At 41.3% G+C, this 23,795-nt stretch overlaps 1 protein-coding gene across 1 annotated transcript in view; it reads right to left on the bottom strand.

Annotated features, from left to right (window-relative positions):
• Nucleotides 1–15,279, bottom strand: part of SLC28A3 (solute carrier family 28 member 3) — a 66,832-nt gene extending 51,553 nt beyond the window's left edge. Inside the window, exon 1 of the mRNA XM_528339.8 lies at nucleotides 15,089–15,279. Within this exon, the coding sequence (XP_528339.2) occupies nucleotides 15,089–15,148 (60 nt within the window). The 5' untranslated portion in view covers nucleotides 15,149–15,279. The remainder of the gene's footprint in view (nucleotides 1–15,088) is intronic.
• Nucleotides 15,280–23,795: the final 8,516 nt, after the last annotated feature.

Here is a 23,795-nt window from a genome sequence, read left to right on the forward strand (position 1 = left end):
AATGAGACTTTTCACAGACTGTGCTGTGTTGGTTTGCCATTGTTTAATTAATTTTAACCAAACTAGCTTTCTGTTTCCAGCTCCTAGCATAATGCCTGGCACAATGTCAATAAATTTTTGTTGAATCAATAATTGCCATACTTTATGTCAAAGAGTTTTGGCCCTCAGAGAAAATGAAAACAAAAACAAAGTTTTGAACCAGGATATTAGAAGGAAGATTGAGAAGTCTTCAGGTGCATTTCCTGGCTTCCTGACTCACCCATTCCCGGTAATCATCCCCTTCCTTTCTGAACACTGACCGGTGACTCCTTAGCCAGGTGACTCACAGCATTTTCCTAAGAAATCTCTATCTCCATTTTACTTTCAAACAACACAAGACATGCATACCATTTTATTTTATTTTTTAAATGTCCTTTTAAAGGAAAAAGAAGAGAACTAATCATGCCAAGGCTGTAAGTGGCTTCTTATAAGGACTAGGTTAAATACCTCGTCCTTGTGTGGGGTAGAAGTAGCAGCTATCAAAGATCCAGAATCGTGGCTTTGAGTGGAAATCGTGTTGTGCTTTTGTCTGCATGTATCTGCAATCATAAGAGAGTTCCAAACTTCTGTGGAATAATACAGATTTGGAATTCATGCTCAATCATTTCTATTCTATATAAAATTCCAGATACACTCACCTTTGAATTTTTTTTTTTTAATCTGACTAATAAGAGCTCAGGAAGCATCCATGGCCCAGCTTCTCCATTCAACATCAACAATGTCTGAACAAGATGGTTCAGCAGGGACCACCACTATCGTTTTAAAGTAATTAACTGGAGTGGAGATTTTATCATCAGTAATAAAAAATAAAACTGGAGCCTATTGGTACCAAGGTTATCAAAAGAAAAAAACAAAACAAAAAAACAAAACAAAACCTAGAGCTTGAGAACCAGTCTTGATTCTATCCTAACTGAAGTAAGAGCATTTTTCTGAAACCTCCCTGCAGCCTACTCTCTGAAGTTTGGGGATATGCTTGCAGAACACGTTGCCTTGTGAGCCAATTAAAGCCTGTGGCTTCATGGCTGAATTGGGGATTTTCCAATCATTCCTGACATGACATCCTTGTGGCAATCTGTCTAGGCCTATAGATGGATTAAAAACAACAACAACAACAACAACAAACAGGTCTTACTCTCTGTTCAATCAAAACATAACACCTCAGGCCAAGTGTGGTGGCTCATGCCTGTAATCCCAGCTCTCTGGCAGGCCAATGTGGGGAGATCACTTGAGGTCAGGAGTTTGAGACCAGCCTGGCCAACACGGTGAAATCCCATCTCAACTAAAAATACCAAAAAATTTAGCCAGACATGGTGGCGCCTGTAATCCCAGCTACTCGGGAGGCTGAGGCAGGAGAATCACTAGAACCCAGGAGCAGAGGTTGCAGTGAGCCAAGATAGATCATGCCACTGCACTCCAGCTTGGGTGACAGAGCAAGATTCTGTCTCAAAAAACAAAAACAAAAAAACCCAAAAAACATAGCACCTCAAAAGAACTCTCTTAAAATCAAGAGGGGAAAAATAAAATAAGATAAAATAAAATTAGGAGGGCATCTCTCTTGGGACCCTTATGGTAGAAATAACAGAATTCAATCTCTTTCTCCTTTTCTTTTTCTGTGACCATTAGGGGCCTCAATTTTTTCCCCCAGTTTTGGTAAAAGGCAGTAGTGATGGCTGTAATCTTGAAAACCTTGGCTCTTGTCCTACTCCTGACTGATCATCCAAAGCATTCTAGTCTAGAAATGTGGCTGGTACCATTCACCACACTGACAAAACTGTCAAAACTACTTTTTCAGAACACCGAAAAAAAAAAAAAAAAAAAAAGACTTGCAGCAATCCAGAGAATGCTTTTCAAATAAAATGACTCAGAATCTCAGAACATCATGCTTTGTGGTGTCTTAAATTATCCTAGTTCTGTTTCCTTCTACACAGACTCATGATAGCCTCAACAACCCTGCAATCATGAAAACTAGGAGTCTAGCCGTTTTGAAGGGGGTAAAATGAGATTGGAGTTACCCCAAAGTCCAACTCTCAGATAACTGCCATTATTTGATCTATTTTGCATTTCCTTAGAAACTCCTCCCTGTCTTGGCTGGGTGCGGTGGCTAATGCCTGTAATCCCAGCACTTTGGGAGGCCGAGGCAGGTGGATCACCTGAGGTCAGAAGTTTGAGACCAGCCTGGTGAAACCCCACCTCTACAAAAAATACAAAAATTAGCCGAGCATGGTGGCTTGCACCTGTAATCCCAGCTACTAGGGAGGCTAAGTCAGGAAGTCAGGAGAATTGCTTGAACCCAGGAGGCAGAGGTTGCAGTCAGCCAACATTGTGCCACCGCACTCCAGCCTGGGCAACAGAGCAAGACTCCATTTCAAAAAAAAAAAAAAAAAGAAAGAAAAATAAAATAAAATCCCCCATCTTTAGTTGATCGGACTCAGAATTCACCCAGTACTGTTTCTCTGGTAGCAATTGTTTAACATAGGTAGCTGCCTGAGGTGGTGGTAACTGTTGGGAAAAACAACAAGCCAATCTAAGAATTAAACTAATACACTAGAAAATATCTATTTAACACAAAAGAAGGAAGTAATAGAGGGGGAAAAGACTACACACACACACACACACACACACATATTCACACAAAATAAAAATATAAATCCTATCTTATCAGTAACTACATTAACTATAAATGGATTATACCCTTTAATTAAAAGGCAGAGATTTGAAGAACGGATTTTAAAAACCCATGATCTGAAAATAAAATTAAAAAGGAAAAAAAAAAAAAACATGATCTGGCCAGGTGTGGTAGCTCATGCCTGTAATCCCAGCACTTTGGGAGACCACAGTGGGCAAATTGCTTGATCCCAGCCTGGGCAACATGGTGGAACCCTATCTCTATAAGAAATAGAAAAGTTAGGCAGGGTGTGGTGGCTCACACCTGTAATCCCAGCACTTTGGGAGGCTGAGGCGGGTGGATCACCTGAGGTCAGGAGTTTGAGACCAGCCTGACTAATGTGGTGAAACCCCATCTCTACTAAAAATACAAAAATTAGCTGGGCATGGTGGTGGGCACCTGTAACCCCAGCTTCTCGCGAGGCTGAGACAGGAGAATTGCTTAAACCTGGGAGGCGGAGGTTGCAGTGAACCAAAATAACACCACTGCACTTCAGCCTGGGTGACAGAGTGAGACTCTAAAAACAAAAAACAAAAAACAAAAATTAGCCAGGCACAGTGACAGGTGCCTGTAGTCCCAGCTACTCAGGAGGCTGAGGTGAGAGGATTGCTTGAGCTCCAGAGGTTGAGGGTTCAGTGAACCATGACTGCCCTAATACACTCCAGCCTGGGTGACAGAATGAGACCCTATCTCCAACAAACAAACAAACCAAAATAAAACAAAATCCCATGATCCAAATATATGCTGTCTACAAGAGACATACTTTACATTCAAAGACCTAAATAGGTTGAAAGAAAAGGATGGGAAAGATATAACATGCAAATAGTAACCAAAGAGAGCTTGAGTGGCAATAATATCAGATGAAATAGGTTTTAAGACAACAATTGTTACTAGAGACAAAAGACATTTTAAATGGCAAAAGGGTCAATTTATCAAAGAGCTATTGTTAACATATATGTATATAATAAAAGAGCTCTAAAACACATGAAGCAAAAACTGACAGAATTCATGGGAGAAGTAGACAGTTCATCAATAGCTGGATATTTCATTACCCCATCTTCAGTAATGACTAGAACTAGAGAGATGGTCAGTAAGAAAATACAAGAATTGAACAGTGGTATATAAACCAACTAGACCTTATAGACATATACAGAACACTCCACCAACAAAAGTAGAATACACATTCTTCTCAACTGCATGTAGAACATTCTCCAGGCTAGATCACATGTTAGGCCCAAACAAATCTCAATAAATTTAAAAATATTGAAAGATAATGTGTCTTCCCCAACCACAATTTGGGGGAAACTTATAAATTATGAGGAAATTAAGCACACTCCTAAATAACCAATGGATTAAAGAAGAAATCATTAGGGAAGTTAGAAAATAGTTTGATAATAATTAAAATGCAGCCTGGGTGACAGAGTGAGACTCTGTCTTATAAAAAAAAGAGAATTAATAAAAATAAAGCTTAGAGTGAGACTCTGTCTCATAAAAAAAAGAAGAAAGAAAAATAAAGCTGAGCACAGTGATGCATGCCTGTAGTCCCAGCTACTTGGAAGGCTGGGGTGGGTGGATTGCTTGCACCCAGGAGTTTGAGGCCAGCCTAGGCAACATAGCATGGCCCTCATCACAAATAAATAAATAAATAAATAACAAAAATGAAAATATACGAAAATTTATGAATATCGCTAAAGCAGTGCTTACAGGGAATTTTATAATTGTAATTGCTTATATTATCAAGAAGTAAGATCTCAAATCAATAATCCAATCTTTTACTGTAATGAACTAGAAAAAGAACAACAAACTAAATCCAAAGTTAGCAGAAAGAAAGAAATAATGAAGATTATCGTGGAGACAAATGAAATATAGACTAGAAAAACAAAAGAGAGAATCAATGAAACCAAAAGTTGGTTCTTAACTTACTTAAGGGAAAAAAAAAGCTCAAAAAAACTAATAGCAAGTGAAGAGATTGAATTACTAACCATAAACCTCCCAACAAGGAAATGTCAAGGAAAAAAGAAACCAAGGAAAAAAAAGAGAGAAGACAAATAACTAAATTCATGAATGAAAGAGGAGATATTACTACTGATATTACAGAAATAAATGTAAAGTTGTTACTTTAATTTTTTGGCATAAATCTGGTGGTTAGGTCCTTAAAGAGGAAGGATAACCAGATCTGTGTGTGTGTATGAACTCTAAAACCAAAAACACATGCTTACGTGGGTGATCCAATAGAATAACCATCAGTGGCAAGTGGTTACTGAGTGCTTGAAATGTGACTAATATGACTAAGGACCTGAATTTAATTTTAACTAATTTAAATTTAAATTAAAAACTGAACATTAGATCCATGTATTGAAAAACAGGCATGTTTAGAACAACTTGATTATGAACCTACTTTTTACAAATATACATTTTATGAAATCTAAAAACAGATCAAGTATTTCTGATAAAAATGTAGCATTAGAGTTGACATGTACTATATGTTTAAAATATGCACCGGATGTTCAAAGACTTGGTATGAAACAAATATAAATTATTTCATTAATTTCAATATATGAGGTTCCATAAAATATAGTTAAAATACGGTGAAGAGTTATACCTACTTTATTTTGCATTTTTAATGGGCTTGCAGAAAAGTTTTAAATTACATATCTGGCTAGTGTTATATATTAGAAAGTTCTGCTTTAGCCCTCAGCAAAAATGTATCTTTATCTACATTATTAATTATTTTCTATTTTCTTTCCAGTGCCTCAACACTGATGAGTAAGTGGCTCCTCAATTTCAAGGGGAATCACTTCAGGAGTGTTTGAATGAAGAAAAACTAAATCCTTATACCGTCTCTCTCTGAGATGCCATGGAAGTGACTTGGTTTACAATCCCCTACACTGTTTTCCCCTAAAAATAAGTCTAGGTGTGATCATGCAAACTTGAGGAAAGAGTAGAGAATATACTTTTCTTTTTTAACCTCCTTCCCAAAAGCAAATTATTGTCATGTGTTTTTGTGTGTGTGTGTGTTTTAATTGAATATAGGAAGCTCCAGCTGAGCGCCTCTTGAGCAATGTGAAAGAGTACTCAATGTGATTCATGTTGACTTCCCAGGCTAGTGGGTTAAGGAGAAACAATATTCTTCCTCCCTACATAACATAGTTACTTCCTACCTTAGAACTTTTGTATTCAAAGTACCTGCTTGACAAGAAGTCTACACCTGTACTCCAGCAGGTTTGGATCCCTAATGGGACTTACACTTACATGATCTCCCAAATTGTGACCTCCATTTAACAAACTCTCCAAACCTGCTTGACTGGCTTACTCATGGAGTAACTCAGCCTTTCCTGTGTGTTTGTGCAGAGTGAGGCCCATTTCCCCAGCCTAGTCCTCTCCCAAGACTTTCGTAAGTGGGTTCCACCCAACTAACTTCAGAGCAAGCTTGGGTTCTGTGCCTCTGAGAGCACCTGTGGCAAGATTGATTGCTTATTCATAGGGAGGAGGAAACTTGAGTTGGAATTCCAAGAGATGCCCTTTAATAAATGTGTTAAAAAACATTCCTGCATTTTCCTCTTAGAAATTCTGAACTGTTTTGACCTCTGTTGCTGTTAACTTCCATCTATTTGGATTCTTCCCCATCTCCTCTGAGTTTGGAAAAATCTCTCAGTTGCCCTGTTCCAAAAAGCCTCTCCCAAATATGGACACGTGGCAAAATATCTGTGGAGTGGGGAAAAGATTTTTTTTTAAAGCAATGTTGATCACTGAGTGGTGTTAAAAGTAAATTTAAAAAATAACAATGCCAAAATAAGCGGATGTTCATGTGGAAAGCAAACTTGACTCCTACCTTACACTATACATTAAACTCAATTTCAGGGGGAATAGAGATCCTCAATGTGAATGAAAGTATAAGCTTTTAGAAAATATCCTAATGATTTTAGAGCATAATACCCTGTTGTTCTCAACAATGAGCAATATGGACATTGTCATAATGAAGTGGTGACTGCTTAGCCTCTAAATCTGGTAACTACTTTGGGACAATATGGGAGGAAAAGTGAAGACAGTGATGGTGTAAGAGCTAAATCCTCATCTGTCATATCAAGAAATCACTATATAATGTATAAAACAATCAAGAAATGCCTAAGTAGTTACGTGAGAAAAAAATAGAGGACATTGCTAAAAGAGTTAAAAGTCATTGCTCTGGAGAATTAGGAGGGTTAGGGCAGGGGACTGTTAGGATGCATTATAAACTGAAGAGGCTTTTAAAAATTTCATGTATTAATATATGCATTCACTTGAAAAACTAAAAAAATAATAATTGGAAAAACCCATGAAGGTAACTACCAGAAGGAAAAACTGAGAGAATGAGAAGTGCTTGCCTCTGGAAAGAACAACTGGCAGGACTGTTGCTTTCATTGTAAGGCTTTTGGAGCCATTTGATTGTACTTAATCATTTTAATCTATTTCTTTAATAAAAACAATTTTATTTTAATAAAGAGTTACACTTGTTCAAAAAAAAATCTTCATGATTTTGCAGGTTGGAAAAGATATTTTAGACAAGATACAGGAAAGAGAAGCAATGTTTCCTAAATGGGACCATATATAATTAACTTTTGTCCCAATGTTTCCTAAATGGGACCAATATAATTAACTTTTGTTCCTCAGAATATTCCATTAGAGTAAAAGATGGCTTCACAGTGGTAGAAGGTATTTACAAATCATAACTGACAAAGGGCTTGTCAATCGAGGAAAATGATGAGACAAGTCTCAATCATTTTAGCAGATTTATTTGCCAAAGTTAAGGAACTGCCTGGGAGACAGGTCTATCCCTTTCTCCAGAGATGATTTTGAGGGCTCCAAATTTAAAGGAGAAAGGGTGGGATAGTGAGAAGCACACAGTTTTCACGTAAACAAAGGGGGCAAAGGAAAAATGTGGAGAATCTGCATTTTACATAAGATAATACAGATGAAATGGGGTAGGGGAACAATCAGATATGCATTTGTATCTGGGGTGACTGCACCTGTAAAGATAAGTTATCAATTACATTGCCATGGTGAAGTTTTTATAGCTCACCAGGAATTTCCTTGTGGGCAAAACATGGAGGAAGCGTGTAGCTTTTCATCTTGTAGCCATCTTATTTAGGAACCAAAAGGGGGAGACAGGTATGTGTGACCGAGTTCCCAGCTTGAGTTTTCCCTTTGGTTAAATGAGTTTGGGGTCCCAAAATTTAATTTCCTTTCATAGGCTTGTAACCAGAACATCTAAGGAACTCTTTCAAATAAAAATGGAAAAAATCCAGTAGAGAAAATGGGCAAGAAAGTTGAGCAAATATTTAAAAAGTTGGCATCTAACAACCAATAACAGGAAAATTTTAATTAAACTCAATGACATACTGCTACACACCCACCAGAATGGTTGACATTAAAAGGTCAGCTGAATAATGATGAGAAATGGGAATACTCACTCTGCTGATAGGCGTGTAAATTGGTAAAATCACTTAGGAAACCAATCTGACACTATCAGCAAAGTTGAAAGTATATGTTTATTCCAGTGGCCTAGCAATTCCACTCCTAAGTACAACCCCAGAGTTAATTTATTACAGATACTCCCCCTGGCATGGATAACAGTGACCCTAGCTGCAATGTTTGTAGAAGCTCCAAAAACCCCAAACTTAATAACGCAAATGTCCACTAGCAGCAAAATGTATAAGTTGTGGAATATTTACATGGCAGAATCCTGTGCATTATGAAATGGGATGAGCTGCAGTTACATGCAACACCATGTGAATCTTAGAGAGCTGATGGCCAGGCATGGTGGCTCACGCCTGTAATCCCAACACTTTGGGAGGCCAAGGCGGGTGGATCACGTGAGGTCAGGAGTTTGAGACCAGCCTGGCCAACAGGGTGAAACCCCGTCTCTACTAAAAATACAAGCCGGGCCTGGTGGCTCATGCCTGTATTCCCAGCTACTCAGGAGGCTGAAGCAGGAGAATCGCTTGAACTGGGGAGGCAGAGGTTGCAGTGAGCCAAGATCACGCCACTGCACTCCAGCCTGGGCAACAGAGCGAGACTCTGTCTCAAAAAAACAAAAAAAAAAAGTTTCAATATAAGCAAAGAATACATTTTATGTTTCTATTATATAAAGTTCAAAACCAGGCAAAAGTACTGCTTGGGGATTCATAATTAGAAGTTAAGGTATAAAGAAAAGCAAGGAAGTAATTGCCCCACATTTGGGTCAGTAGTCACCCCTGGTTGGGTTTACCCCAGGGAAGGGAGGCAGCAGTGATGAAATGTGTAGGGCTGGACCCTGAGGGATGGCAATATCCTGTTTCTTGACCTGAGTGACAGTTCGCCTTGTAAGTTGTATATTTGTTTTTAAGTATTTTTCTGTATGTTGTATTTCACAACGAATTTTTTTTTTAACATAAAAACACCTCCCCACAACTGCCTTTGCCTGCCCTAGGTCTTCCCCTTCCCCGCCCCTCCCTAGCACCACCACTGCACCAGAAGAGCGTTCATTCTGCTACCATTTTTCCTAGCCTAACTCCCACTCATAACACAAACTTCTCCTCCTTCCCCAACCCTAGCGTCACCAGTAACTTCCTAGCTGGCAAGTCAAGTGAACCCGTGGCCTCACTCTATAGACTCCTCTGTCCTTTTGGAGTCTTTTCTGTTGACTTGTGGTTCTACTTTCCCTTGACTTCTCCAGATCACCCCTCTCCTGTTTCTGCTGCTCTTTCTCTCCCTGCGGCCCTCTGCTTCATTCTCTGACATCTCTAACTTCCCCACTCCTTAAGCGCTACTGTTTCCCAGGCTTCCCTCACAGTGGTCTTATCCACGCTCATATCTATGCTAACAGCTCCCAAATGTGTGTCCTCTTCTGAGCTCCAGGTGAACGTATGCTACAAGCTTCCTACTTCATCTACCCCTTCATGAAGATGCCTGGAGTCAACTTAATTTCAACCGACAGGCCTCAAAGAGAACTCACTCTCTTTTTTGCTCTAACTTTATTCCTAGATTTTCTACCTAAATAAAGCCTTGCCTGAGGCTGGGTGAGGTGGCTCACACCTGTAATCTCAGCACTTTGGGAAACCCAGGAAGAGATGGGAGGATCACTAGAGGCCAGCCTGGGCAACATAGCAAGACCCTGTCTCTACAAATATAAAAAATAAAAAAACTTAGCCAGTTGTGGTAGCACGTGCCTGTAGTCCCAGCTACTCAGGAGGCTGAGGTCAAAGAATTGCCTGGGCTCAGGAGTTCGAGGCTGCAATAAGCTATGATTGTGCCACTGCACTTCAGCGTGGGTGACAGAGTGAAGCCCTGTCTCTATGTAAAACAACAGCAATAAATAAACAAAGGGAATCACTTCCAAGTTGACATCCCAAGCTGGAAACATTGACTCCACACTTTCCTTAAGCTGCTCAGCATCAAAAGCTGCTATTGTTATGTTCATACTATGTGCCAGGCACTGTTTTCACAAGTATGTATATACGTGTGTGTGTGTGTGTATGTGTGTGTATATATATATAAAATGTCCATTATACATATATAATATTAGCTTATTTAATTATTTCAACAATCCCAAGATAGGTACCATTATTATGCTATTTTACAGAGGAGAAAACAGAAATCTTCAGAGCCAGAGCAGCATTTAGGCCCTCATCTTTACTCCTGAATTTCACTGTGGAGGGGTCACCTCATCAGTATTAGTACCTCCGTCCCAGTGTCTGCATCCACTGCCTTTAGCCTGGTTTGGATTATGACAGTAACTTCCCAACAGATGTCCCAGCCACACACAAATCGCTCTCCTTTTCCAAGCACTTTCAATGGGGCCACCAAAGTAATATTTAAAAAAAAAAAAAAAAATCAGCCTGGTGCAGTGGCTCACACCTGTAATCCCAGCACTTTGGAAGGCTGAAGCAGGCAGATCACTTGAGCTCAGGAGTTTGAGATCAGCCTGGGCAACATGGTGAAACCCGATTTCTACAAAAAAAATACAAAAATTAGGTCGGGCACGGTGGCTCACGCCTGTAATCCCAGCACTTTGGGAGGCTGAGGCAGGCGGATCATTTGAGGTCAGGAGTTTGAGACCAGCCTGACCAACGTTGTGAAACCCTGTATCTACTAAAAATACAAAAAAGTAGCCAGGTGTGGTGGCATATGCCTGTAAACTCAGCTACTCAGGAGGCTGAGACAGGAGAATTGCTTGAACCCAGGAGGTGGAGGTTGCAGTGAGCCAAGATCATGCCACTGCACTCCAGTCTGGGCGACAGGGTGAGACTTCATCTCTAAAACACAAAACAAAACAAAGACTAGCCAAGTGTGGTGGCGCATGTCTGTAGTCCTAGCTACTCAGGAGGCTGAGGTGGGAGGATTGCTTGAGCCTGGGAGGTTGAGGCTGCAGTGAGCTGAGATCATACCATAGCACTCCAGCATGGGTGACAGAGTGAGACCCTGTCTCAAAAAAAAAATCACAATTTGACTGCGTAAATTCTGAGTGATTCCTTCTAAAATGCCTTAGCACATGCAGAGGCCACCTGACCTGATGCCAGCCTGCCCCCTTTCCCTATACCGTGTTCCCTTCCTCCATCCCAGGCTCATGTGCTCTTCTCCTTTAGGGTTCTGAGTCTGTACAGATAGTTCTCTCTGCTTGCAGTGCTCTGCCCACCCCAGCTCCTACTGTGACCTGCCCATCCTTAAAGCCCTAATCAAATTCTCCCTCCTTTGGTGATGCTGTCACAGACTCCTCAGTCAGCTCAGCTCCAACTATATATTATTTACAATGCACTTGGTGCTGGCTGGGTGTTGTGGCTCATGACTGTAATCCCAGCACTTTGGAAGGCCAAGGCAGGAGGATTGCTTGAGGCCAGGGTTTCAGACCAGCCCTGGTAAGAGAGCAAGACAAAATATAAAAAATAATAAATATAAGAATACAATGCACTTGGTGCAAACCTCCGCCATTTTCCTTAACATCAATTATATTGTAATTGCATGCTTATTTCTGCCTGTCCTTCTCCTTGAGGGCAAGAAGAGCATATTATTCTTTCTTGAGTTGGTATCCCTTCTTAGAGGCGGCCATATCTAGGGGGCAGTTGATGATTCTACTGAATAAATACATGCCTTCAGAAATTCTTGTTGAAAAGCAAGCATTGGAAGAAATAACCCAGTTACTGTTTTTAGGTGTGGGTGTTGTTGGTATGATACTCTGCTGGGTTTGAGATGCCCTGCTTAGAACCTTGAGGCCTGGGGATGCTAGCCTGTGTGTGTGTGTGTGTGTGTGTATGTGTATGTGGGTGTGAGTGTTTGCACACGTGTGTGTGTGTATTTTGTCCTTTCAGGCAGTTATTTTTCCTGAACTGATGGGAACATCTTGCACAAAATCAAGAGCCAGTTTGTTGACTGTTTTAAGGTTTAAAAAATATTTTAAAATAAAATAAGAAATCCTTAGATATTCCACATACACGCAATACTTTAAATGCCAATCCGAACTTCCTTCATAAATAGCAAACATCTTATTTGCAACTATTGTTGAATGAAGTCATTTCCATCCTCAGCCATATGAGAAATAAGTTACTTATTCATAGAAAACATTTAGAGGTACAATAAAATGAGATTTGAAAAAAAAAAAAACCCTAACATTCATTTCTATCGTTGGTTACAAAATCCACTCTCATGTATGAAATGTGCTCTAGCTGTGAAATCCTTTCTTGGAGGTGAGATCATTTCTCTCTTATAACCCATATCACTGACTTTGTGCTCCTGTTTAACCTTTCCCACTGGAGTACTAGCTCCATGAAAACAGCAATTGGTGCTCCCTTCTTTGAGGAACAGTCCAGATGAGAGCCTGTCCAGGTAATCCATAGACATGCATAACCATTGCACCTGCACCAGGTCTTACAGGCACAGGCCTTTTGGGAACCCATATCAGCATTTCAAGCTGTGAAAGTAGTTCTACTTAGTAAAATTAGAACTTTGGTCTACCAAGGGCACTCTTAATATTTGAAGAAGAAAAATGAATTTCTAGCACAATTCACAGACTAGGACAAGATGAATAAGTAAGCATCCTAACTTCTTTGGAAGTCCTTGTGGCATGTTAATGCATATTTAATAATGTGAGTGAAGTAGCACATATTTTACAATCAATTAATTTTCCTTGAAGAAGATAATGTAGCAGGAGAACTGAATGTCAAACAAGGTAAGACTCATACTTATTAACTTGGTAGGAGTTATGAGGCCTCTGATTCTCTTGAAAGACAAATTGTCTTCACTATTTTGATTTTGAAATGTAGAAATTCAAATTTCAATCAATCAAATGAGTAAGGATGACAGGAAATTTTACAGAACTAGGAGGAAGCTTCCTTTCATTTTTCCTTCTTTTTATTGGGGCAGGTGTAGGGGGATGTTTCCCCCACAAAACAGCAGTTTTGCTAGAAGACAGTGAGGGATCACCACCGTTGTGTGCCCTCCTCCCTGGGAGCAGCCAGTTGCTGTGACATGGACCTTCTCTATTGCAGATATATTTTCTTGCTGCCATACTTCCTCTGACTCTATCCCATTCCATCCCTTCCATTCTCTGGAATCAGAATGGGCCCATGCTTTATGCTTTTCCCCCACTTAGCCCTTAGAGAAGAGATCAGGATGTGCCACCCTCCAAATGCCCACATTTTGGCACAAGAATATTTTGAACTGAAGGCTATGAAAAAGAAAGCAGACACAGAAAGAGCTCTCTGCCCTCCCCCATCCCCCATCTTCCTAAAAGCAGCACATTTATTGATATTTCCCTTGCACAGGTGTCCCGCTTGCTCATACAAGGAAGAGAGCAACCCTTATCACCAAAGACAGAGATGCCGCTGAGATAAATCTGCATGAACAAACCTCAATAAATTAACCCTTATCTTCCATTATTTCCACCTCCCACCCCCAGTTTATTGTCCCTAAAAGCATAACCCTCTTTTCCTTTGTCTAGTCATTTCACTATTTGCCGCGCTTTGTTTTAATGGTATATAAGCTCCTGAGTCTATTAGGTTTTTCCGTTTCTTTTCTGTGAGGCTCTCATACATGTGAGATTTTATTTTATTATTATTATTATTTTTGAGACTGAGTCTCCCTCTGTCAACCAGGCTGGAGTACAGTGGCACGATCTTGGCTCACTGCAGCCTCTGCCTCCCAGGTTCAAGTGATTCTCCTGCCTCGGCCTCCCGAGTAGCTGGGACTACAGGCGTGCACCACCACGCCCGGCTGATTTTTGTATTTTTAGTAGAGATGGGGTTTCACTATGTTGGCCAGGCTGGTCTCAAATTCCTGACCTCAAATGATCAGCCCGCCTCAGCCTCCCAAAGTGCTAGGATTACAGGCATGAGGCACCACTGCCAGCCACATGTGAGATTTTAAATACGAATAAAATTTGCGTGCCTTTTCTCCTGCTAATCTGTTTTATGTTGGTTTAATTTGCAGGCCTCAGGCACTCAACCTAAGAGGGTAGATGAAGTTGTTTCCTCTCCTACACTTGTGACCTATAAGTGGTAACCCGATGCCTACTCATGGAGATGGGCATCACTGTGACCATGGGACAGACGATCAAACTTGGGCTCTGGGAAGTTACAGGAATTTGTGGGTGCTGGAGTCTGGACTCCTGTTAAAGCCCTTTTACCTCCCTCTTTCGTTTCTTGGCTAGCACCTCAAAGTTTTGTTTTGCCCATCTAGCAGACCATAAAGTCCAAGGGATTGTTGACACTTGCTGGTGCAGGCTTCCCATCTTCTCCAGAGCGCCCATGCTGAGTGTCAGCTAAGGAAAGGAAGCACACCTAAAAACAGCCCTGGAAATCCCCATCCCAGACCCAGTCAAAATAGCCTGGTGTTTCTGACAGGTCTCCTTCTATGTCTCTGCGGGCACCCAGCCTCGGGCTGAGCAGCATTAATCACTCAGTGAGTTTTGGTTGATGAAGTGAGACCGATTTGCGTAATCCAGCTGCTCTGGGGCAGGTACCGGGGCCATCTGACAGGGGCTCCAGGACTTGGCTTGAGTAAAAGGAACCCTGAGACACTACCCCAGCCAGGATCTAAATTCCCCCATTCTTCCCTTCTCACCAGTTCTTTGGAAAGGTGCCTGAAGATAAATAATGGACCCCTGCTGTGAGCCAGAAGGGAAAAAAGGCAAGAGAAGAAAGCTGTCTTGTTTCTAAGTGACCATAGGGATCACAACACATCAATTAAAAGAGACTTTTCAGGTTTGTCAACCCAGAAGAGCCCAAGAAGAAAAAATAATGGGCTTAAAGTGTGCCGTTAAAAATCTTATTGTCCTGATAATCTCCCTGCTTAGGTAAGAAACTTGCCAAGGGGCTAAGGAAAGGGCAGCTTTTCCACTGAAGGCCTTTAACAGAAGAGGAAAGCTCTGCTCACCTGGAAGCCCACGTTGCTGTAGCCCTCAGCTCTGGGGGCTGCTGTACTCCTCAGCTCCATGCTCTTTTTGCTGCTGGCTGGCTCTGGTCTGGAGGTCCTTTGTACCTGGGAAAAAGCACCAGTCTCTGCTGATGTCAGAAAGCCACCTGCTGTTACAGGGACCTGGGCACGGCTTGCTTCAGTCTGGAAACTTCTGCAATAATCTCCTGAATGACTAGGGCCGACACCTGGTGGGGGTGGGGCAGAGAGGCGGGCGGGTTGGCGGGGTGGAGGCATCTAGTGCTGGCCCGCCCACCTTATTAATCTTTTCCTTTATCCCCATTTTTGGCATCCTATTTGCACTCCTGGGGAGAAAACTCTTGTGGTGCACAAAACAGAAAAGGACACTTTCTTTTTCTTTCTTTCTTTCTTTTTTTTTTTTGAGATGGAGTCTCAAAAAAAAAAAAAAGCCTGGAGTGCAGTGATGCAATCTCGGTTCACTGCAACCTCTGCCTCCCAGGTTCAAGCAATTCTCCTGCCTCAGCCTCTCAAGTAGCTGGGATTACAGGTGCATGCCACCACACCTGGCTGACTTTATTTTTAGTAGAGACGGGGTTTCACCATGTTGGCCAGGCTGTTCTTGAACTCCTGACCTCAAGTGATCCACCTGCCTCGGCCTCCTAAATTGCTGGGATTACAGGCATGAGCCACCGTGCCCAGCCAGAAAAGGACACGTTCTCTATAGTGCTTAGTGAAATCCTCTGTTTTCCTGTGGGTGGTGTTAAAGACTAGGAGTGGTAGTGGGGTGGAGGGTGAGTGAACACAGGACATAAGGTCATGCCGCCTTCAGTGATCACCTACTGTATACCAGGGATGGATGGATGGATAGATACATAGACAGATAGGTAGGTAGGTAAGGGTCTTGGCTCTTCTTCCAAACAACTCCAAATTCTATACTGAAGTACAGAAAAGTTAACAATTTGTTTAGTGTCATTTAGCTAATAAAGGGATAATGAGAATTCAAATTCAAGTTTGGTTAATTCCAAAATCTTTTATTACATCCCTGCTTCAGACCGGGCTGCTTTCAAAAATCCAGCTTACAGAAATGCCGATATGTGACAAGTAAATGAAAGGTGACCAGCTATTCAATTATCAAAAGTGAATAGAAGTGCTTTGTTTTCATAAAGCAATTCACTTTGCTTTATGAAAATATTAGCTGTAGAACTCTTTTAAAATAGGGATTTTCCCCCCTAGTACAATTTAAAATACTGCAAAACTGTGGACAAAAGAATGGAAAAGGCCTGGCGCGGTGGCTCACGCCTGTAATCCCAGCACTTTGGGAGCCCGAGGCGGGTGGATCGCTTTAGGCCAGGAGTTCAAGACCAGCCTGGCCAACATGGCGAAACTCCATCTCTACTAAAAATACAAAAATTAGCCAGGAGTGATAACATGCGCCTGTAGTCCCAGCTACTCGGGAGGCTGAGGCGGGAGAATCCCTTGAACCCAGGAGACACAGATTGCAGTGAGCCGAAAACGCACTGCTGCCTCCCATCTGGGTGACAGAGTGAGACCCTGTCTCAAAAAAAAAAAAAAAAAAAAAAAGAAAAAGAAAAAGAAAAAGTAAGAAAATACCAAGTATTATGAGTGGTTATTTCTCGGTTTTTAATTTTATGGGCAGTTGGTGTTTTTTTTTTTCTCCTTCAAATGCTGCTGAGTTTTCTATAAAGAGAATGATTTACTTTTATTATTGTTAACCTAAAGGAAAAAACTGAGACAAACCTAATGTAAGTATAGAGTTTATTTGGTCTAAGTTTGAGATTGCAACTTGGGAGCACATATTCAAGTTGCTCTGAATATACACTTAGTAGCAGTTACAAGTAGATTCTTGTATGTGTGTGTGTGTTCTGTTGCCCAGGCTGGAGTGCATGATCATGGCTTGCTGCAGCCTTGACCTCCTGGGCTGAAGCTATCCTCCTGTCTCAGCCTCCCGAGTAGCTGGGACTACAGACAGGTGCCATCACCCATGGCTAAATTTTTTTTTTTTTTTTTTGGTAGAATTGGGGGCCTCACTATGTTGCCCAGACTTGTCTTGAACTCCTGGGCTCAAGCAATCTTCCCACCTGCCTTTGTTTCCAAAAGTGCTGGGATTACAGGCACTGTGCCTGGCCACAAGTGAATTTTAAAGGAAAAGAAGGAGTTTCTGAGTTGTTTACCAATTATTTACATTAAAATAACATAAGCTATTGATTGGCTACACATTGCTATTTGTATCACACATTCTAGGAACAGAAAGGCAGCCAGTCAGGAACAAAATGCCTTTAAAACAATTGCCCCTGGCCAGGCACGGTGGCTCACGCCTATAATCCCAGCACTTTGGGAGGCCGAGGCAGATGGATCATGAAGTCAGGAATTCGAGACCAGCCTGGCCAACATAGTGAAACCCTGTCTCTTCTAAAAACTACAAAAATTAGCCAGGCATGGTGGCACATGCCTGTAGTCCCAGCTACTTGGGAGGCTGTGGCAGGAGAATTGCTTGAACCCAGGAGGTGGAGGTTGTGGTGAGTCGAGATCACGCCACCGCACTCCAGACTGGGTAACAGAACGAGACTCCATCTCAAAAAAAACCAAAAGACAAAAAACAAAAGCAAAAAAAAATTGCCCCCGGGCACAGGGTTGAATGGTGACTGAAGTCCAACCCTCCGTTTCTCTGGGCCTGATAGATTTGGCATTGCTCACATAGCTGGGACTGTGTGAGTTATTTTTGTTTTCTCTTTATCAGTGACTGAGGCCCAGTCTCTCTGGGCCTGATAGATTTTGCATATCTCACATAGCTCAGACTGTGGGAGTTATTTTTCTTTTCTTGTTATCATGATACAGACTGTACAGTGTATACATAATGATTAAAGGCTTGCAGGAACCTGTGGTCTGGGTTCAAATCCTGGACTCTACCTCATAACTACAGCCAACCACAGCTTGAGGGTCACACCTAGCCTTCTGCTGCTTTTATATGGCCCAAGAGCTAAGAATGGGTTTTAGATTTTTAAATGGTTGAAAAAAATTAAAAGGAAGAATATTTCATGACACATTAAAGTTATATGAAATTCAAACTTCAGTGTCTATAAATAAAGTTTTGTCAAAACAGAAACATGGCCATTGAGTTATGTATTGTCTAAGGCTGCTATCATCCCATGAGGCCAGAATTGAGTAGCTGTGACAAATACCACACGGCTCAAAGACAAAATATCCACCACCTGGCTGATGCCTGTAATCCCAACACTTTGGGAAGCCAAGATGGGAGAATCGCTTGAGCCCAGGAGTTTGAGATCAGTCTGGGCAATGTAGGAAGACCCCGTCTCTACAAAAAATACAACAATTAGCCAGGTGTGGTGGTACGTGCCTGTAGTCCCAGCTACTGGGGAGGCTGAGGTGGGAAGACTTACTGGCCATGGGAATTTGGGCAAGTAGCTGAGTTCTCTGTATCTCAGATTCTTCCTTCATAAAATGGAGATAACAGTACCTGAGGACTAAGCTCTGATTTTTTTTTTTATCTTGCCCAAATTATGATCTAAGGGGTCTGGGGAGTCATGCCCTACAAATCATAAATTCTCATCATATGGGTTTTTTTTTTTTTTTGGTCAGACGGAGTCTTGCTCTGTTGCCCAGGCTGGAGTGCAGTGGCAGATCTCAGCTCACTGCAACCTCCGACTTCCGGGTTCAAGTGATTCTCCTGCCTCAGCCTCCCGAGTACCTGAGACTACAGGCGTGTGCCACCATGCCTGGCTAATTTTTACATTTTTAGTAGAAACAGAGTTTCACCATGTTGGCCAGGCTGGTTTTGAACTCCTGATCTCAAGTGATCCACCTGCCTTGCCCTCCCAAAGTGCTGGGATTATAGGTGTGAGCCACTACACCCAGCCCAGATGGGTTTTATTTAACCCTATATATCATGACTTACTTTCAATCCTGACTCGCATAACATTATGAGACAAGGAAGAAAATAAAAATATTTTACCCCAAAACATGTTTCTTTGACATATTTTGAAAAGGAAACATTGTCATCCTTTGTCTCTAAGGGCAGCCACTATAAAACTTCAGAAGAACTTTGGTTTCCACAATCTTTATCTTAGCTTGAATATTCCCTTTCTATGAATCCCAGGTCTTGAGACAAACTCAACCAATTGTCAACCAGAAAATGTTTAAATTCACCTATAGCCTGGAAGCCCAACCCCCTCCTCCCCTTGCTTTGAGTTGTCCTGCCTTTCTGGACCAAACCAATGTATTTCTTAAATGTATTTGATTGATGTCTCATGCCTTTTTAAAATGTATAAAACCAAGCTGTGCCCTGACCACCCTGGGCAAATGTTCTTAGGGCCTCCCAAGGGTTGTGTCATGGGCCATGATCACTCATATTTGGCTCAGAATAAATATCTTCAAATATTTAACAGAGTTCAACTCTTTTCATCAACATACCCATTTAGAAACAGTGCTGAGATGATAAAATGAGTTAATATACGCAGGGAATAGTGCCTGACACATAATTCAACATCATCCAAATTTTATGATTTAGCTCTTTAGTGCTTCTTATTGATGAGACTTGGGGATTTTCATTAGTTCTTCCCCATCATTGCAATGTGCCATAAGTAGTAGTCATTGTGTTACCAAAGGCAAAAAAAAAAAAAAAAAAAATCCAAGTGGAAGTGAGCAAGAGAAGTACAGATAAATAGACAGCAAATATTTGGGAAACTTTCCTTGAGAAATCGTTAGTTGGAAGAAACCAGTTGGTGCAACCTGATATTAAAACCTTCACCAACTCAAGACTCAATCTAGTTGAAGGTTATGGATGATCCTTACTTTCTGGAGCAAAAGACAGACATCTTCATTCTATCATTTAAAGCCTCTAATTGCAGAAACGTGACTCCAATGCCTGACATTCTTGCAGATACTGCTTTAGGAACTTTTAGAAATGTAACGATGTGTTTTCTTCTCCTTGGCTGCAGACAAAATTTGAAAAGAATGCAACAACATTTGGGGGAGCATATCATTGTGCAAGCCACAACACTAGACAGTGTTGATTAAAAGATACAGTGACCTCCCTCATCCATTCTCCAACTGTACCTGCCAGCAGGAAAAATTGACACCTAATTAGAGTAAATTGTATATACAACCATGATACTAAAATGCCAAAACAATGGTCATATCCAGAGAACTTGTAATTTAAAATTGTATGTTTCTGAAGCCTATCTTTAAGGAGCTTTCAGAACCAGTAAAAATTCTGACTCCTTGCAGCACCAGAATTAGTTTGATTTACGGGGCTATCACTTAAAGTGGTAACACCTTGGTAGAAGCTATGGCTCATTTTGTCCAATTAGGAAATAGAAATTGTGATCAGAAAATGAGATGAAAGGCCTTTTCAGTTTTACAAGACTACATTTAAAACAGTTCCCCAGTCATGCAAAGTCATTATTTGTGAGAAATAGCTTGTGCCAAGAACTAAAAAACTGTCTCTTAACTCCTCAGAATTATTTTCATCACATTGTCACTCAAACTCAATTTTAAACTTTGAAACCATTGTGTAGCAACCAAATCACTAGACTTTTCAGTCAAATAATTCCTATACCCCGTTCTGTTCTCTAAAACTCAGCTTATAAAAATTTGCAAACGCATGGACTGTCTACGCACAAGCTCATTAAAGAAAACCAAAACACAAAAGTCCTCCATTTTCATTAAAATATGAAAGGAAAAATAAGTAATTACATGGCAATAGATTGTTTTTCTTGCCTTATGCATGCAGTTCTATAGTGAAGTCACTCTTGGTGACGGTATTTCCAAAAGGAGTAAAGAGAAAATTTGTAAAAATTGTGTATAATGCTTGTCCTATGTTGAGCATGATGTGTTATATGTTCCAGACTCCTGTCTTCCTCCCTGAAGAACATTTCATGTAGTGCAGATTAACCTTTGTCTATACAACTTGAAGTAGTTAAATAAATAAATCAAATAATATTAATGTTAATAATAAAAAATGTAATCCTGGGAGGTTTATAAGGCTTAGTCTAATTAACTGTCAATTGTTCAGATCATCCAAGAGGGGAAAAAGGAAAGCAATGAAAATGTGTATTTGACATAGGAAATGCTTCAGGATTTGTTTTTCAACAAAATTCTCCTTGCAGTTAGGTTTTTTCCCTGACATTTACACTATATACCAGGAAAGGCCAGCCAGAGCACTTAACACAGCCAAAGACTGGCCATAGAATCTGCCACATAGGTAATACCTGTCTGCAATTAAAGGATGATTTGGCTGTCTGTATCACTTTTGTGAGAATCTTGGGAAGGGCAGGGCACAGTGGTTCATGCCTGTAATCCCAGCATTTTGGGAGGTCAAGGTGGGTGGATTACTTGAGGTAAGGAGTTCAAGACCAGCCTGGCCAACATGGTAAAATGCTGTCTCTACTAAAAATACAAAAAACTAGCTGGACGTGGTAGTGGGCACCAGTAATCCCATTTACTCAGGAGGCTGAGGCAGGAGAATAGCTTGAACCCAGGAGCACAGTTGCAGAATATCTTGAGCCCAGGAGGCAGAGGTTGCAGTGAGCTGAGATCACACCACTGCACTCTAGCCTGGGCAACAGAGCAAGACTCTGTCTAAAAAAAAAAAAAAAAAAAAAAAAGAAGGGAAGAAGGGAAGAGAACTAGTGACTGTTGAATGCTGCAACATACCTTTAAGATACTTATATTGTTTCCATTTTATCCTCATAACAAGTCTTCACATGAGGTATTAATATCCCCATTTCGCAGATGAAACACATGAAGCTCAGGGAGATAAAGTGGCTTTTCTAGCAACACAACTCATAAGTGGCAAAGCCATAATTTGAGCCCATGCCTGTGAAACCTAGTCTTGTCAAGAGCCCAGTTCTGGAAAGAAATGAAACCCAGGGGAAGCACAACTGAATTAATACCTCAACATGCTCACTCTATTAGTGAGGAAAACAAACCACAAGCAAAGTATAGGCAAAAAAGGCTAATAAAATGGTGAAAGGCTAATAATATGGGGTTGTCAGGAAAACAGAGTTTAATCCCTCTGTGCACTTTGAAATCCTCAAAAAGTGTGCCAGTGCTTAGGTGAGGGGATTCCTGAGAAGGCACAGGTGTCGGGCTGCCATATTGATTCCACCGGAAATGAATGCATAGAACTGAAAGCTATAGAAGGGCAGGAATTTTACCCATCTTAGTCTCTGCTCTTTCCTGGTGCTTAGCGTAGTGCTTGGAACAATGTCAGCTCAAGGCTGAATAGATTGTTCATTGACCAAAGGTACACAAAGGAAGAAAACTGAAATTCCTACATTCCCATGTGTCCCAGGGAATGTGTGTGAGTTCAAAAATGAGTTTCTAGGGAGCACAAGTTTGCACTGGTCAGCTCTCCCCAAGAGCCAACACTAGGACCAGGGGAAGGTAAGTAAAGAGCCCAGGGTGCAAAATTTAAGGGGGCACTCTCTGGACCAAGTGCAGGGTTGGCACTTGAAAATAAATTCCTCCTTAAAGTTTGCATTATAAGCACCTTGCCTAGCTCACCCTACTCCTGGCCTGGCCAAGAATAATCTATGGGCTTGTCTTAGATGAATATAACATAACTGTTAAGAATGCAGGTTCAGGCTGGACATGGTGGCTCACACCTGTAGTCGCAGCTACTTGGGAAGCTGAAGCAGGAAAATCACTTGAATCTGGGAGGTGGGGGCTGCAGTGAGCCGAGATCACAGCACTGCACTCCAGCCTGAGTGACAGAGCAAGATTCCGTCTCAAAAAAAAAAAAAAAAAAAAAAAAAAAAATGCAGGCTCTGAACTTAGATTAGCTTCCAATTCAGGCTTTACTTCTACACTCACTAGCTGCAAGCTTGGGCTAGTTACTAGTAACCCCTGTAATCATCTACTGCTGCCTGCAAAATGAGGTTTATGTTTACAGCTATCTCATGGGTCTGTCATGAGGATAAACTGAGGTGCCACAAGGAGAGTGTCTAGCATCATGCAGTAAGCATCTGCTGTGGATTGAATATGTCCCCCAAAGTCCGTATGTTAGAATCTTTATCACTGATGTGACAGTATAAAGAGGTAGGATCTTTAAGAGGTGATTAGGTCATGACAGCTCTGCCCTCATAAATGGATTAATGTGGTTATCTGAGGAGTGGGTTAGTTATCCCAAGAGTGGGTTCCCGATAAAAAGGATGAGTTTCTCCTGAATTTCTGTCTCTCTCCTGTGCTCACTTGCCTTTCCACCATGTTATGATGCAGCATAAAGGCCCTCTCCAGTGGCTAGTGCCATGCTCTTGGACTTCCCAGTCTCCAGAACTGTGAGCTAAATAAACTTGTATTTTTTTTTTTTTTTTGAGATGGAGTTTCACTCTTGTTGCCCAGGCTGGAGTACAGTGGGGCGATCTTGGCTCACTGCAACCTCTGCCTCTCGGGTGTCTCACGTGTCAGTGTGAAGAGACCACCAAACAGGCTTTGTGTGAGCAACAAGGCTGTTTATTTCACCTGGGTGCAGGCGGGCTGAGTCCAAAAAAGGAGTCAGCAAAGGGTGGTGGGATTATCATTGGTTCTTACAGGTTTTGGGATAGGTGGTGGAGTTAAGAGCAATGTTTTGGGGGCAGAAACAAATCACAATGGTGGAATGTCATCAGTTAAGGCTATTTTCACTTCTGTGGATCTTCAGTTGCTTCAGGCCATCTGGATGTATAAG

The sequence above is a fragment of the Pan troglodytes genome, chromosome 11 (genome assembly GCF_028858775.2).
Source record: "Pan troglodytes isolate AG18354 chromosome 11, NHGRI_mPanTro3-v2.0_pri, whole genome shotgun sequence".
In the NCBI taxonomy this organism is placed as follows: domain Eukaryota; kingdom Metazoa; phylum Chordata; class Mammalia; order Primates; family Hominidae; genus Pan; species Pan troglodytes.